An 18,059-nucleotide genomic window follows, 5' to 3' on the forward strand; every position below is an offset into this window, starting at 1 on the left:
TGCTTTGAAATTGATCCATGCACACGAGCGACTTTTTTTTTATCGCCGCGACTGAAAAGACGCAACTGATCCCATTGATGTTGCAAGTCGCCGCGACCAAACAGTCGCCGAGCGATCGCCAAGGACAATGAGACACGCGTGTTCAAACCTGGTCCATCACGCGGGCGACACAGCTGTCGCAGCGACTGCTGAGAAGCGACACGCCAGAGCAGGGCACCCGTACCTCGTAGTGCATTGACACGGCAATCAGCAATCGATATAGAATCGGAACTGTTAATTTCAGAGGTAGAAAATCGACCTGAACTTTATAATTGTGCATTTAGAATTAGTGATCGCAATTTGAATACCAAGTTGTGGGCAGATGTGTGTGTATCACAAACTGGTATGACCCGGGTGTGGAAGAGAAGAAAGAGAAGACAAAAAAATATAAAATTTTTTTAATAAGTTACCAACTACTAGCGTATTAAATCCGTTACATTTTATTATATACATCCTAAACTTCACCTAAAACAGTGGCTGAAACAAGTTTTGAGGAAACTAATTATTAACATTAAAACAGGGGTTGAAACTTCAAAAAAAAAAATCCTTCGTAATAAATGCGTTCAAATTTATTTTAAACCATCTTAATATTATCTTAAATCTTGGTGCGAAGCATTTTTTATACTACCACGTTAGTAATGCAAGGGATGACAAATAGTGTTTAAAATAACAAAAAGATTTAATAACTAACTTGAGCCGAAAATTGGTATTTTCTTGGCTCAATTTTTCAACTTTTATTCATTAAAATATTTTTACTTTCCCATAAGCTAGAGTACCTCATCAAAATTTATTTTCTCATCTATACCATCCAGGGCTATACATATTAAAACTTTACTAGTGGGTCTTAGAGAGTCTCAACGTCTCAGCAGAGACATGCAGACGCTTACACGCAGCGTAGGCTAGCCAAGCAAAATTTATCTCGCCGGCATGCAGGAACAGGCATGATAACTCTCCCTGCCTAACGTACCTTCCGCCTTGTTTCTCATGCAGGGGTACCTGCCTCGTCAGGCGAGCCTAGCTCGCTTTCCCAGGCTCAAGGCCCTGGCGAGCAAAGTGGATGTGCTGGTCTCGGCATAAAACAAGCACTTCCCCGCCACCCCCGGCCCTCTTAGGTTTTCTGCTATGCTTCCAGGAACCATGACCTAGGCAAGGACCATGCCCCTTCCCTCGTCAACCCCTCCTCTCCTTTAGGAACAAGCCACGCCTATGCTTGCGCTCCACGCACGAGGCTTGTGCGCGATCTCTCGAGCACAACCGAAACTAAGCATGCTAATGTCAGTTTCTCCCGCCAGGGAGCACCACCTCCCAATCCCCCTTTGTCTTAGACGGCATACAGCAACACCACCGCTCGGTACGCTATCTCATGGCGCCCGTGCCAACTAAAAATGGCGCAGCCATAGAGTGTTTTAGATTTTTTTTTTTTTTTTTGCGGCACAATCCCTGACCAATCCCAAGGCACTTTTCCTCCCATGGCCCACTTAGCTCCGCCCACTCTGTTTCTCTCTTCCCCCTCCCCACTTTTTGGTTTTGAGCCCATGCAGGAACTAAGGGACTCTCTCAAGTAAAAAGAGTCGTCAATCAACTGTGGTACGTGGAGCATCCTACATCTGCCGCGCTACTTCTACCGCGACCGCGTCTCTCCTGAGAAGTCGGACATCAAAGATTATAGGATGTAGTCGCGACGACCAGGGGAAAAACCCCTTACAATTTTAAGTTTAGACAACATCATATTAGTGTTAGTGTTTTTCTGGTGAATTAAGTGCGCGCAACCGCGCTAGTGGACGTCTACCATCACATGGATAGATAGTACCACCGACCTACCCCACAATTTGTGGGGTTTTCCATCCCCAGTGATGGGTAGACAATCACATCTACCCCCACTGAGTTCCTGATTTCGGCCATCTAAATTCCACGCATCGTGCTGTCAACTTTAGTCCGCTATCTGCCCCGTCACACATCGCCGTTCGGATGTCAGCATTTCGCATGCAGCTAAGTCTATGTTTGGAAGACACAATGTAAGAAATCTTAAAGTTTTAAATTCTCTACGAACAATTTGCGAACTATTCAACTACTATTTAAAGAAAAAGGTATACAATATAGTAATGAAAAGTACTTGTCAATCCAGAATAATGGAAAGTAGTTTATTTTTTATTTAATTACTCTGAAACCTTGTTTGTGCAACTTGCTTTAAAATAAATGTAATCTGTAGAGTAATTATCAAAGTATCCGCGGCCGGCCTGCGTGTAGTAAAATTCAATTCTATTATAATTTAACGTACTAAATTTTGAGTTTACTGAACCTGTGAAATTTGATAAAAATATTTCTTGTCATTAGTTTGTAAGTCATTAAAGTGGTGACCAAAAGTATTAACTTCCACATTATGATAAATCTGGCTTGTCCAAAATAAAATAAGTTAACTATTAAAATAATCTATAAGTAACCAGATTTTTTTTTATTTATATTTATATATATTACGATCCACCTTAACACCCACCAACCTTTTGGGGTGTTAACACCTAAATTCTTTGTATTTTACCTGTGTTCCGCCTCTGTTCACTGTTCAGATGTCTTCTTGACGTATGCCATGGCCCTTATGTTTCTAGGCCTTTTTGTTTTTTAAGTACCTACTAAGTCTACAGGGACACAGGTATATTACACTTAGTTGGCATGATTTGTAATTCGTTCTAAGCTATTCAATACTAGACGCATTGAGTTAAAAACCCTCATTATTTTCGCTGAATAGAAAATGATAAAATGTTTAATCGATCATTTTGAAATTTGGAGAACGTAAAGATGTTATGTACTTTTAAGTTCTTAATGTTCCACAAGTTTATAGAAATTTCCAAAATATTTCCAGAAGAAACAGGTACTTCGGAATCTACCTACGCCTGTAGGCTGTACCGAAAGGGATTTTTTTTCTTTTGGCACGTGCATTTCAAACAAGCGAGATTCATCGTGATACTGCGACAGAAGTGACGCTCGTGTGCAAGGTCAAGCGACTGTCGCCTGAAGCTGCGACTTTCTGCCGCTCAGTCGCTGCGACAAAAAGTCACCCGTGTGTAAACGACTTTAAGACGAAGCCGGGTAAACAATACTTGTTTTTAACTGGCCCAGGGTCGTTAAGGGGCCTCCCTAGTAGCATCAGAAGTTAGCGGAACACTATGTTTTTAAAATAATGATGGGACTTTATTAATCGACACTACGAATCTGAAAATTTTTCACCCACGAGAAGATAATACACGAATTGTCTGTATACTTTTACATTTTTGTTTTTTTCTATCAAAATATGAAATAAAAAATCACCAACTTGTCCAATTTTGGGGCCATTTTATACTGCTTAGGAGAATGACAGAAAGAAAGTACAAGTCTAGAAAAAAAGATAATTTTTTTCTGAAGAAATTCATGTATTTAAAACATATAGTCATCGCTTTGAATTCCGAGATATCTTTTCCACAATTTCTGCAAATCCTGAAAGTTTTCCACCGTCTCGTGCTGCCGCTCGGCGAAGCCAGCTTGCAGGCCACACAGCTCAGGTAGCCGGGTGGAGGAACACGTGGCCGGAGGGGAGTCAGGCTACCTGTGTGTGCGTGCGTGCGTGAGAGGGAGACAACCCACAACCGGCACCGGTAAAAGATAATCCCGTGACCGAAAGAAATTCTCAGAATTGCTTTTAGTGTGCCTCGCCACAGTACCATGTGCTCGACTTACTCTGTGACTATATTCGTGTATCTCTAAAACATTGCTTTTGTTTAAACTACAAATATCCTAAAGCTTACCATACTAGATCATGTATTACGAAATAAAGTATTGAAACTAATCAATCAATACATTGAAAGTTGTCCTACAAACTATTTATTGGTGGCTTTACAGACTCGCTAGCTAATTCGACAAAATTTATATTTAATTTTTAACATGAAAATACACTTCATTGTTTTTCCTTTTATTTTTAATAAAAATTCAAGAAACAATTATTATTCTACCCAATATTTTTTAAAATTTTTTTAGTTTTCCAAAATGATTTTACACATCTTACAACGCCGGGGAAAAATTTTATACTGGTATTAACCAAATGGTTAACTATTTACAAAAGTTTTGATACTTAAAAATGTAGGTTTTATATAAAATGTATCTTAAATTAAAGGAAAAATCGTATTTTGAAAACTAAATGTCATTTTGCAATGCTTTTTGATTAGATAGATATCTGATTGTCTGCACTGTTTTAAAAATGTTCATTGAATGATAAATAAAAAATAAAAACTAGGGAAGTTCTATATTAAATAAGCTAGTCAGAATTTTGTAAATGTTCCTCCTGGCGCAGGAATCACGAGGAGGATTGAAGATGAGGTCAGTGACCGATCGCTCACATATGTAGTTATGGATGGTACGTTATTAATTACAAAATTCAAAAACCATTTTGAAGTTAAAAAGTATAATTAGTGGCAATGTTTAATAAAGATGACGTAAATTTTCAGATAAACTTATTTCTACAGCTCAATTAATTAATAAGGGCAGGAAATAATTTTTTTACAGCAATTATACAAAATTATTAAAAAAATTTAAACCACAATTAATTTATCCAAAAACCAAAATTAAGTAAATATTGCCCACACATTACAACATCCACGAAAGAACCTTAAAAAATTATTTTTGATAGATGCATTATTTTGCATTCAAGTTCTTTATTTTTTAATACTTCACCACTTATAATTGTTAAATATTTGGCACATGGTCCGTCACGCCCAATTAAAGGGCCTGAATAAGTATCAACTTAAATATTTATGAGTTAAAACAAAACATAACTACCTATATGTAACGGATGATCAAAGAAATTGTGAAATTTTGAAAGCTTGTTCTGTTTTTATATAGTACACAAAGCAGTTAAACCATAAATTATTTGTTGTTGAAAAAAAATAATCCTTAACCTTTCATGCTTTTTTCATTTATTTTTATTACCACATATTTCCGTTGAAGTAATACTTATATATATAACAATACAGCAATCTAGAAAAAAAATTAAGGTAGCCTTATTTCAAATATGTTATGATAGACGTTAGTTAACTAAGAATATAAATTCGCTTTACAACCACAGCTTGTACACAAGTCGTAAAAAAAACATGGTTCTACTTACAGGCCGTATTGAACGAAGGGTAGGTTTATGACAAATACAACAGCAATAAACATATGGCTGAGTCTGCTTTCATGTACACTTTTTTTTAAGTTATCACTTTTAAAGCGGGTAAAGGGTATCTATCAAGTCGCTTAGCATTACCCAAAGTGAATGTCGTGCTCCAGAAAATGTTCGAACTATGTAATATTTGTATCACTGTTGCGTTACAGACCTGCAACTTTTTTCAGTGCGCGATGTCACTCTCATGTAAAAATATGTCGTGTTTAGCGCAAACGTGTTCGAATGAATCCACATCGAGCTGCCAAAGAATACCTATCGATGTCGGCAACATACATAAGTATACAAACCAACGTTTACAAGTGTATTCATACGTAAGTATAAAACTGGCGGCGGGCCATGATGCAGTTGGTTCTTCGCGTACAGTCCACTGACGGGATTAGAAGCGTCAAAGATCTTATATGGATATTTTGTAAACTTGTATGTCATTTCACTGCCTGCTTTAGACAAACAACATCCATTACTTTTAGCTTTGGCTTGAAAATAATTACTCCGGCCGGCTTTCTTATATGACTTATTTCAGCTCCTCGTGCGACCAGTGTGTATAATTTGTCCGCGGCCTTATCTTTGGGTGAAAGTTATTTGGAAGGGAAGTTGTATCGGTAATGTTCATCATGTATTACATAACAATTTGACTTAGATACGCACATGTGTTTTTAAAATATATGTTTAATAACTTGCAATACAAAGTATGTGTTGAATTTCATGTATTGAATTTTTTTTACATTATGTACGAACATAATAATCACAATATTTCATGAGAAATTTTTAAAACATTTTACAAAGCAATCTCTAATTTCTTCCACACCTCATGGTTAACCTTACTATTTTATTTCATGTTTCAGTTGATTTAAACTGTTTGGAATCATAATATGACGGACATGAAGAATATTAGTTTCAGTAAATTTTATGAGAGGATTTACTTATTACATTAAATATACCGCAATTTTTACCTCAAAGGAAAATAGTTGCATATCATTAAATGATAAATATTTGTTTCCCATTAATATAGTTTATGAACACAACTTATTGTTATAATACCTACATTAGTTAAATTGTGTTTTTGTAATGCTCTCCTATTTCAGTAATTTTTTTGGGCAAATTGAATAGCATATAGTCGATCTTTAACATAAGCTTTTGGAATACATAAATATAATAAATTATGTTCTCGTGATTTTAACAATTAAATATTTCTTCGCATGAAAAAATTTCTTAACTAAAAAATATTTCAGTAATTTATACTTAAGGACTAAAAATTTTTATTTTTATAATATAATAATATTGTATGTATGTATACTTTTCTGAAAAAAGTAGATTCAAGAAAACAAATTTTCTTTTTTTAATTTTGTTCTTGAACTTACTTGACAAGCGATATTGAACTTCAACTTTATACTTTCGGTATAGCACTTTTCGATTTATTTTCTCCAAACGGGAATTAAAAGTAAAGAATAAATAACATTTTCCTCTATAATTATTGCAGCCGTATACTGAAAAGTTTAACTTTCCTTTATTTGCATGATGCGGAGCTCCTAACTACACAAAATATTTGTTATTTATTTTGAACGTTGTATTTATGTTTCCTTACAAACTTAAATGAACCTAATAACATTTAATTTCATCAAAAGTTATACAATATAAGTATCAAGTTAAAATATTTTTAAGTGTAGTTGTGGCTATTTTGTTGTTGAAAATGACAATCTTAAGTTTGAATGAAAGTGAGATATGATAAAATTATATTTGTAGTTAAAAACAGATAATTCATTTCAAATTCAATCTTTTGTTACATGCATATTTCCAAATAAATTTGACAATATATTAAATTCTATGCATTTGAATCTATTCGTATATTCTGCAGCATTAATTCCTATAAGCAAATACTTATTACGTACAATGTACTTTTAGTCCTGTCGTATAGTTATGCAAAACATTGTATCAAAAGTATTGTTTCTTCTATGCGGTTATGGTTGAAAAAGAAAAAAAAGTAATTTAATTTATTTTTAAATTGGGTTGTCAGTAAGAACACGTATTTAGTGTAATAAGACATATATTATTCTGTTCATTGAAACATTACTATCGATAACTCTATTTTAGATTTATCTGTCTATGTTATATTTCAAATTGATTCTTTTTCTTCGGCTTATGACAGCAGCAAATTTTGTTTTATCGCATATGTAATGTTTTTATGTTTTGCATATTATAATTAATGAGTTAGTATTGTTGGCGGGTGAGGCTTTTTCACAAATGGACGCGTTCTTGGCGGCTAGCAGATAGGACGCGGGGAAGTACGACTGCGGGCGAGCTCCATGATAGAAGCAACGGGAGTAGTAGCACTCGGCTATTTGTATAGGTTGGGATAGCTGTGCGAATGGTAGAACAGACCACGGGACTATGGTGAGGAAAAAGGTCCCAAGCTCGACATCCCGACGATGAGACCGTTTACGAACTGTCGATGGATCATCAGGAAAGTTAACAACTTCTTCAGAAACTTTAGTCCCTCTTTCAAAATTCAGTTTAATACCTGGGGATGACTATATTCGGTGTTCTACCAAGCGAAGCATACTCTTAATTCATTACTAGTTGATGTTTAATATTTTGACGCAAAATAAAATTGTGAATCAGCTTATTTTGCTCATGCCAGCTTTTACAAGTTTTGTCAAAGTTAATTAAATGAATAAAAATTGTATCCCTTTGTTGCTGGCTACCCGCAAGAAATTATCATGGTGAATAATAATAATTTTAAGTCGACATGTAATATTATGATTTTTATGGGATTGTGTTTTGGAAATGGTATGTGTAACTGTCTTGTGTATTTTATTACATTCACTTCACGTAACGAATTGTCTGAACGTAATATTATTGTTTGTTTGTTTTAATATTTCGTTTTATTGAACAACGATACATAGTTTGCCGCTTCGAGCGACTACAGAAATGACAATACAATTAGTTTACAGTGTTACAAACATTTTAGTTTCCTCTACTGTACATGGGGCAAAATTTTTTTATGTTATGTTTACTGAAACCATTTTACGCGCTAAGTGAGATGTTGCGATTGAGTAGAAGGGAAAATATGTCTTAAAACCCTGCGTAATGTTATGAATTCCATTCATTCGTTTACTCTGTGATCCGGAGGGTCTAATGTTAAGACTGAATACATGTGCACTTCCTCTATGTAGAGTGGCTTCATTGAGATGAAAGCAAAGCTCACGTTGATGAAATACTTATTAATTTAAAAATAAAAATGTTGTTTTATGCCTCAATTTCTGTTAGTGTCGTACACAGATTAAAAATGTAATGCAGAGTTCCTCAGTTTTATGTATATTGAAATTTGCTCATGTGTAGAGTAGTTATTAAAAGCATAAAAAACATATATGACGAATTGTTGTGTATTATTTCCATTAGGCGTGACCATGAAAATAGATAAGATTTTATCATTATGTGAAATCTACATTTTAAATGTTGGCGTTTAAATATTTATGAAAGCGTGTGATCTTAAAGCACTATTTATCTATTTAGGAAGTAGGTAGTTTCTTTGATTTTAGAAGGTTTTTTTAAACAAACAACTAAATTAATTCAAAAATTTGAACTACTGCAAGCAAAAAATACTTTATTCCATTTTTATTTTAAAATTAGCCATTGTATTCTACCTTGCTTACACTCTATTATCGAAAAATATTTTTTTTGACAGAGATGAATACCGTAAATTAATACACAAAACATACATGTTTTCGTATGATACAATAACAGCTAGTGACAGTGACGAAACCAAAATTATTTTGATAGTTTGTATAGAAAATCCCCAACAGTAGTGGTGGTATATTTAGGGATTTCTTTGTAGATGGGTACTATTCCACAATAAAAAGGAGTTATCGTCAATTATCAAAGCAGCCATATTTCGTATCTTCTTTGACAGCCTAAATACAGCACCAAATGACGTACTTGGCTAAAAATTAATTCCAGCTGCATGCGTAGATTCCGGGAGGAGGGGAGAATCTCAGGGTGGCCCGAACCTCCCTCAAATAAAAAAGTCAGTCTGAGGGGGCCCGCTTGCATTTGCAAAATCTTCACGTTATCCCGTGGGCCTCATGGGAATCCTACAAATTTTCGCCCGTGATTCCAGCTATACATTTCACTGACACCTTGAGCACAACAGTCAGTGTACACTGAGTTCTTCCATACCACCCGCACTTGTTTTCGATAAAATCTGAACTCAGGTGGATTCAGCGTGACTGACTAAGCCTGCAGTCTGAATCCACCTGTAGGCCGCTGTTGCAACAGCTAAGAAATTTACACTGCTCGTAGTGAACAGTCTGTATGTAACTCGAAACGGGATTCCAGTTCATTCGTATATACTTATTCATCATATTATGCAACGTTAAAGTCATTAAAAAAATATGAAAAAATAAAATAAAATGCTAAACATGTAATAAGAGCCAGAAAATAATAATATGCAGTAATATTTAGTGTAACTAAATACGACGTGAACCCTAGAATACAAAGTTGACGATGTGTCGTTGGTGGGAACACTTGTTTGTTCCTGACATTTTTTTTCTTTACAGAATTTAAAAGTGAGTTTGACATGCACTTTTTCTTCAGGAAGTAAGTTAAAAATTTATTTGTCGTTATTGTGATTTAAAAAGTTGATTTGTGTCTAAGAGTAAAAATAAATAATATTATTTTCATCATTTTATTCCCAGTTTTATTACTCAATTATTAGTAGGACGTGATTTCTCGTCGCGGTGCGGAATACTTTTATGAATGAAAGCACATCTGTTCGTGCAAAACCATTCATCACACAAATGTCAGTTCGAAAGTATAATGTTGGAAATTTTTTTAATGATATAATTTTTGCATTTTTCCCCCCCTGAAAACACAAGCTAACACATCGATTGTTGGTGACAGCATTTTTTGTAATGTATGTAAATCTCTTAATTATGTAGAACGTTAATTAAAAAATAAAAATACATGTTTTAAACAGAATTGACGATTGTTTGCATTTCATGGATATGGACTGGATCGCAACACTAATTTAATGTTTCGAGTTAATAAACACTGTAAGGAAGCAAGCAAGGCAATGCGAGAACATTATCCTTTTGGTTGAATGTAGCGAAAGGGAAAAACAGTCACCTTTCTTGCCACGATCTTGTTCGCAGATAACGCAGGTATAAGTAGTAAATGGACTCCACACAATGACAACCCTCCCATTTTTCCGCCCCCCTCGCTGAAACGCCCTCTCCCCCCTCCACCACGGCGCAGGCGACAGGCTCAGGTATATCGCCCCGCCCAACCACTGGCCGTAGCACGTGGCCAGTGGCCCCACGCGCTAAACATTTTTACTAGGGAGGCCCCTTAAGAACGTGTCAAGAGCACTTCAGTCGAATCAACGTGAAACTGCATATATGCTTCAATTCTATGTTATGTACTAGTAAATTAAAAAAAAAATGTAACCAATAAACCTTTTCAGGTAGGTCGTAAATTAGGAGTAAACGAGTGTCAGCTACACGCTGCAATTATCAATGTACAGGTTTTTATGGTAGCCTAGAATAAAATAACTTTTAAAAACTTGTGAAATCTACTTGTCCTTTCAAGTCTTACAAGAGTGTTATTTGTGAACCACTTTCAACTACAGACTTGTGCTTTGGTGTAATGGGACCCTGTCCGGCCGCTGTTCCTCGGGAGTGGAGGTGCCAGCGGTCTCCAGGGTCGCTGCCCCACGCGCGTGACCCCGGGGCACCGAAGAGATCGTGCGGCGATAGCGGTCGACCGCGCGACCACACGCCACCTCCCCGCCAGGTTTCGCCATCGCCCGGGTCGCGCGCCGGGTGTTACAGCTTCGACACTCCGGCCAAGCGGTCCCTTGCAGCCGACGAGACGTTCGAACATCAAAACTAACTTGCCACGAGCCAGGCTGTTCGAGCTGAATGTTTTACAACCGTGGACGGGGATGTTTCAGGACCGTATTTACTTAATAAGATGTCCATAGTTGCAGGGGGGGGGGGGGGGGGGGGAAATCACGCGATTTAAAAACTGCTCAAGATTAGCAGAGTGGGGTCTGTTTGTGAAAATAGCAATCAAGTAAACTCGGAGATCGGATGAGTAGTTCTGTTTCCGTATTTCATTTTCGAACTGTGTTTTTGTAGGAATAAAGATTACTTAAACTGTTGTTTTCAAAATGATTTTTAGACATGAAACATCCGGTACAGATTCTTGAAAGCACTCAAAACTTGCATTAACCCTTATCTTCATTTCTCCGACTGTAGTAAAGGATAGAATTCTTTATTTTGGAGATGGATTGTTTTCCTAATGAAGTCATATTTTTAGTACCAGATATTTATTTTGCTTGATTATCGCAGCAACGAGCTTTTTTTTTTCAATTCGGCTCAATTTCATGAAACTCAATAAAGTGCAACGCATTTACGTATTTCGTACCATAACTACACAGAGGTTTCTCAAGACTACCAAGAGCTTCCAACAGGTACCAGACAGTAAATTAATAACAGTTGCTATACAGGCTCCAGTGGAAACGAGGGACACGGGCTCCCAGAGTGGGCCGGACCGCGGTCGCTACTGAGTCGCTACTGGAGAACGTGGCTCTCTCTGCCAGCGGGACCCGTTGCCGCCAGCGAGGTGGGTGGGTCAGGACGAACCAAGGCCACCGCATTCCGACGACCACGCGCTGCTCATCGCAACCACTCATGTGCCCGCGGCGAGCGAGAGAGCATTCGCTCCAACGTTAGCCACGGATATTAGAAGCCTGGACTTTAAAAAACAACCTCACAATCCAACAATATTTTATTGTGACAGGAAGCGGAACTCGTTTCCAGCTTCAGCATTTAAAAATTGTTTATGATTGGCCATAGACGCATGTCGTTAAGGGGCTAGTTAGTATCCTAAATTATTTTGTTTCTAATATTTTATATTTTTACACATTATTTTATACTGCCAAGTTTAGTTGTTTATGAAAGCTTCTTAATAAGCCATGGCTTTTATGAACCGAAAGGCAAATTTTTGTTCGTTCTAGCATGTACTGAAATAATTAAATCACGTGGTATAGGTACAGTTTTGAATTAGCTGTTCGTTTGTAGCTTTCGTTTTAAAACTATTTATTTAGTATGCATATATTATTCGTGAAACATTAAAAATTAGGATTTCCCAAAACCCTCAAAAACTCAAGTTTCTATGGTTTACGGAAACACTAATTTTTATTGATTCAATGTATGATATACTAAAAATAAAAAGTTTTTACAAGATGGCTACACACGAACGTTTAACACAAAACGTATACTACATAATTTCATGTTTCCAGTACATGCTACGACTGACATAAAATGTTTGCTTCAAGTTCTTATGACCCATTAAATATGGATTATGGGTTTCATGTATTTAAAATAAGACTCAAAATACTAAATAAATGAATCAAAATAATTTACGACCGAAAGATGCAATCTAGGTTTCAACAGTTTACACGCCATAATTTTCAATGGTTTAGTTACAAAAGTTCGTTCGTTAAAGCACAGTGTATAATTTAGTGGAATGCCTAACTTAATAGTTAAAGCTGCTAAAAATTCTCTCTTGTTAACTAATTGGCGTTTATATAGCATCGAATTCATTTTTGGGAATGACAAATTGTAAAAATATCGTAAATATACACATATTGTGATTTTTACCATTTCAATGTATATCTGCCTTCAAGAAGGCAAAATTTCTATATTAAAAGTAAAAATAACTGTTGTGGTATAAAAAAACTGTTGAAACCAATAAATATGGTGTTTTCGGAACCTATTTCTCCCCACTTAAATCTTTTAGCATGCTTACAGCGTACAGCAGTGACAGCTAACTTAAAAGTTAATATTTTAATAAACAGAGATTATTTATGATATCAATAGCATAGCTTCATTACATGATTTAAGTAGTAGTGGTCTAGCCAGTTGGTAATAAAGTTTTCGATATAAAAAAAATATTTACAAAAGTAATGATTGTAAAGAAATTACATGAAACAATGCAGTAAGTAAAAATATATACTTACTACACCTCTAAAAGACGAATTCGGGAATCAAATGTAATGTTGGGCATAAAGACTTGTCCCGCTAGAGAATGGAATTCACCGTGGAATCATTGAAGTTATAGGTGAAACTGATGGGTGCTAATAGCAGGCTGTACAGATAGTTCCACAAAATTATTTTTTAACTTAATTGTGGAACGTTTGACCACGTACGGCAGACTTGAATTGCAATTAAAATGGATGATACCAAACACTAAGAATCTTAATTATAAACCACACAGAGCCAAATACAACAATTAAATTTTAATGGTACTCCTACTTCCTAAAGCTATTGGAAAATAACTTTGATACTTACTAGTATTGCATCACGTATATTCTTTTTAATATCTTCTATCTTTTGCCTCTTCTCCCTGCGAACAAATAGAAAATACATATGTTACTAATGCCACCAACATACTATTAAATAAAAACCATCAATAGCACAGGATGAGTACTGGCGACACTGAAGACCCATCCAATCCTTCATTTTCTTAATTTTGAGCATTGGTAACAGTAACTACAGACATAGTGAAACTAAAAGAATTCACAGAAACGCAATGAGATTCGCGTGCTCATGTTAAAGGTAAATGAAAACCACAATCGCCAAGGTAGCAGAGACCCACTCGTACAGTGCAGGGAACGTACAGCTAACCACAGGCTTCCCCTTGAAATCTTCCTGATTTCAGATTAAAATTGTGAGAATATAATTTGACGTAGAATGTCGCGGTTTGCTGCATCATGTTAAACAGCTCAAAAAGTGTTTTGAAAAAAAAAATACAGTGCACTTACAACGTGAGCTCCAATCGTCAGGATGTCTAAGCGATATTCGATCAGCCCATGTCTGGAGTGTAGAACAGCATCCACAATTATACTCAGATCAATATTACATTCAATGGAAGCAAACGTATCTTTCACATAACCCCACAAGAAAAATATTCTGTGGTGTTATGTCTTAAGACTGTGGTTGTCATTTGGTTGGTCCATCGTTGTGGGGAAAATTCTGCCCATAATAAACTATCAAACATGCAAATTCCTGTGCGGAGGTACTCGCGTCCTTCTGGAAGATGGCATGTGGCTGCAGAGGAAGAAACAAAACATTTCTCCAGCAAAAATTCAGATAAATGTCCCCGTAACTGTTAAAAATGAGCCGATTATTCTGTCTGTTCATAATCCCGCACGACACAACTGCCTTCTCGCTGGTTTCCACATGTTCCCATTACGATGTGGATGTTTTCGGAACACAAGATGCGAACGTTATGCCAATTAACTTTCCCTGTAGTTGTTTCGTCACTAAGCATCACATTCTCCAGTTGGAAGTTAAGCTCAATCTGATTCAGCAGCTGGGACAGAAAATTGTTTACGTTCTGGTCTGTCTCGTGGCTGCAGCGCCTGCAGGATAGCATCTTGAACGTATACATACCAAGTCGATTGTGCAAAACCATATGGACTATTGATAGCAGGAAGTTTAATTCTCGTGACGGTCTGCGAACTTACTTTGAAGGACTTCTTACGAAGGCCTCCCTAATTTCATTTACCTTTCATTTGACGATTCTTTCTGCCAGAGCCAGGCCATCGTTAAACACTACCAGTAACCCAATCTTGCCTTACCACGCCTCAAGACTTGGATTCTAAACTACACAAGAACGCAAAACGCAAGATGCAAAATTTTCAGCAACCACGTTTTAGAATACCGGTTTATAAAATATGCAAGGCGCAATAACGCAACGCAAGTATTGTTCAACTTCCAACTTCTTGCGTTTTCGACGGCATATTTGTAGATAAGTGATCCGAAATCTTTTAAAGACGCAGACGTTGCGTGCATATTATATATATCATTTTTACATTACATTTCTTAAGCTTTTTTAAGCTCTCACATATTTAAGGAAAAACTTATAAATCAAACTTCTGACAGTTTACTTTGTTTCCACAGTAAACATGAATAGTCAATAGAAGCTTGGAGTAGAAAAAAATTTTTATTGTTTTACAATGTTAAGTTATGTGCTGTTGCATCGGTGCGTTTCTTGCGTGGTTTATAAACCCAGTCTAGTTGTCTTAACTTTCTAGTTAATCCTGTTTAAAAACACGTCTGTAATTTCTTTGGACTGAAACTGGCGATGTATATATCGTATCTTCAATATTTTCTCTATGATGTTCTCTTGAAAGAAGGCTTGCTGCACCTGTTACGTGTAAATTTTCACTACTTATAAACTTGCTAATCTAAAAACTGTATTTTTCCTGCCTTACGTCATCCCACTTATATTCATGCCCTTGATTGCGTCATGGGAGCTCCTAGCTCTGCGCGCAGGGTGCACGAATGTAATAAAGGAACTAAGTCTTGAGTGACATAACGCGGCCGCTTGCGATACACGAAATACGAGCATTTCGTAACGTCGCTGCACAGTCCGCAATCGTCACATTCGTTCTAATTGAGGCATTGCAGTTTGGGCCAGAGAACTCAACCCAAAGAATAAAGAAGTGTAATGGAAATACAATTTGAGGAACATGCATTTCACAAGACACCACTTATTTGTAGCGTGCTTGCATTTCAAGAATAAACTGTAAATATTTACTTCTACGCAACAAGTTACCTAATTTTTTAATTAGTTTTTCCTGGAAGGATGTCTTGTTTAAAATAATACTTGTACTGAATTTTTAATTATATATTAATCAATTACATACGTAATTACACTTTCTAATGCAGCTCGCGGTGAGGTTCTGTGAACTACAAACTGGCTGGACCGCGCATATCGGAGCGCAGTTTCTCCTCATGTGTGTTTGCAGTTCTAAATGTATGCCAACCTATATGAAGCCGCGCATGTTTTTAAAGCTATGTATGATACAAGACAAGAAGATTATTCTGATTCCTAGTTCAAGCGATTTCTTCATAACTTTGTGGCTTTTTCATGTATGCTCTTCTTTGTGCTTTTTATCTCATCAGAAATGTGTAAAAAATAGTTTCAAACACAACTAGATTACGGAATCAGATTCTGAATTGTAATCTAACATAGCAGAAGTTCAGGAGTGAACTAAATACCCGAGACCAGACTCGCAATGACCAACGCCGTGACTATCTCTCTCTGGTGTGAAAAGTCTCCCTGTGTCTCACTTTGCGGGTGACGTAAGGCGTATTTCAGACACATGCCGCGACAGTCGGGTAGACAATGACGGGTTTCATGATTGTGGGGAGGAGAAGTGTACTATTGCCATGGGAAGCCGACAGCTCACACTGCCAAGTCCAGCTGTCGGCGTCGGCGAAAGAAGCTGGCTAAGGTACAGGGGCATGTCGTCTGTAAACTCTCATTGTATTTTCTTATTTTGTGTTTTATCGTGTACGTGACAACAGTGTAGGTGTTAAGTTAGCCTAGCCCAGACCAGACGTCACCGCAGAGTCGGGGGATACCAGACTCACAACGACCATTCACGAGCGAGCGCCGAGGAACACGTTCACACGTGGCGTGCAGTTCCAGTGACTGTCCCGTCAGTCAGGAAGCAAGCCTGAACAGTCCGGAGCAAATAGCACTAGCGACGGGCGATTGGAAAAGTGGGAAGGAATGGTAGGATTAGTGAGATGAAGTTATGAAAAAAAAAATGTTATTTTGAGTGATGCTGTTACAACACTTGGAATCACAAACCACAAAGGTTGATAATGATGATGTAACCGCCACTAAAATAGCACCACTCCCTCTGCAACCGCCTCAGTCGTTCTTCAGTTCCAGAAATTGCTAACTTACGTGACCTCTTACGTCATTGAAACTCATCTAAACAATGTGGGCTACTGTGGTCGGGATGTCAGATGAACGCCCTCCTGTCTAGGCGATCTGGATTCAACTGCCGATCCCGAATTCTTCGCAAGTGGCAAGCGTGGCGGACGTTTCCACGAGCCGGTTGGTTTCCGCTGGGTACTCCTGTTTTCCCCACGTACACATATCGGCAATGCTCCATTCTCATCCCATCGCCCTTCATTTTCACTAATGACCTTGATGTTAAGCAATAAATCAAGCCCATTAATTCATCTTTAAATTACAAAGCCATGTTCTAATTTAACGAATTTCAAACAGAACTATACCAATGAAGACCGCAGGTTTTCACGGCTACTGTATGGAGTTTCGAGGGAGGAAGTTTCACAGACGTTTCGATCGACACTGCAGTCGCCATCATCAAGGTAGAATCCTACTGAGGGACTTTTTCCTAACCTAAATTAAAACGAAGTGTGTTTGGGAGGGATCTAGGTGGGGAAGACTCTAAAGTGCGTCTCACGCCGAAACTATACGCCTAAGCATGCAGGGTTTTACCCATGCAGAAAGTACCATGCATCATGTACTAGGAAGGGATTGGCCATCCATGGCAGCGATTGGCGCCATGACTTAACTCCCCTCATTCTTAACTCTAGACTAAAACTAGATAAGTTGGGCCCAGGTAAAACCTGCATAGACATGGGGAAAAAACCTGGGATCTATCATGCAAGGTGAAACAATCGTGTATTATGCAAGCAGGTTGGTTAAAGGAAACAGAAGGATGGTTCAGAAATAAGAGTTGTTCGGTCCAGAAAAAAAAACTACTAAACAAGAGGAGGAAACAACTGATTTTGGGCGGTGCTGGTTTTTTCATCGTTTCCACTAATATAAACTTAAATTACGATAGGGAAAGTTTGTGGCGTCTATCAATTATATTAATTTTGTCTAACCTACTAATGCTACCGTGCGTGTCCAATACTCGGCACTGCCAGCCAGACCAGCCACTCGTTGGCAAAGGCCGCTTCAACGGTGTATATTTGCACTCTGGGGAAACGTACTTGGT

General features: G+C 37.3%; 1 protein-coding gene across 2 annotated transcripts in view; it reads right to left on the reverse strand.

The window, feature by feature from the left end:
• LOC134527991 (guanine nucleotide-binding protein G(s) subunit alpha) overlaps positions 1-18,059 on the reverse strand; it is a 298,833-nt gene that overhangs the window by 135,947 nt on the left and 144,827 nt on the right. For both annotated transcript variants that reach the window (XM_063361137.1, XM_063361136.1), the window contains one exon: positions 13,579-13,633. In XM_063361137.1, the coding sequence (XP_063217207.1) occupies positions 13,579-13,633 (55 nt within the window). The remainder of the gene's footprint in view (positions 1-13,578; positions 13,634-18,059) is intronic.

The sequence above is a fragment of the Bacillus rossius genome, chromosome 1, assembly GCF_032445375.1.
Source record: "Bacillus rossius redtenbacheri isolate Brsri chromosome 1, Brsri_v3, whole genome shotgun sequence".
Lineage (NCBI taxonomy): Eukaryota > Metazoa > Arthropoda > Insecta > Phasmatodea > Bacillidae > Bacillus > Bacillus rossius.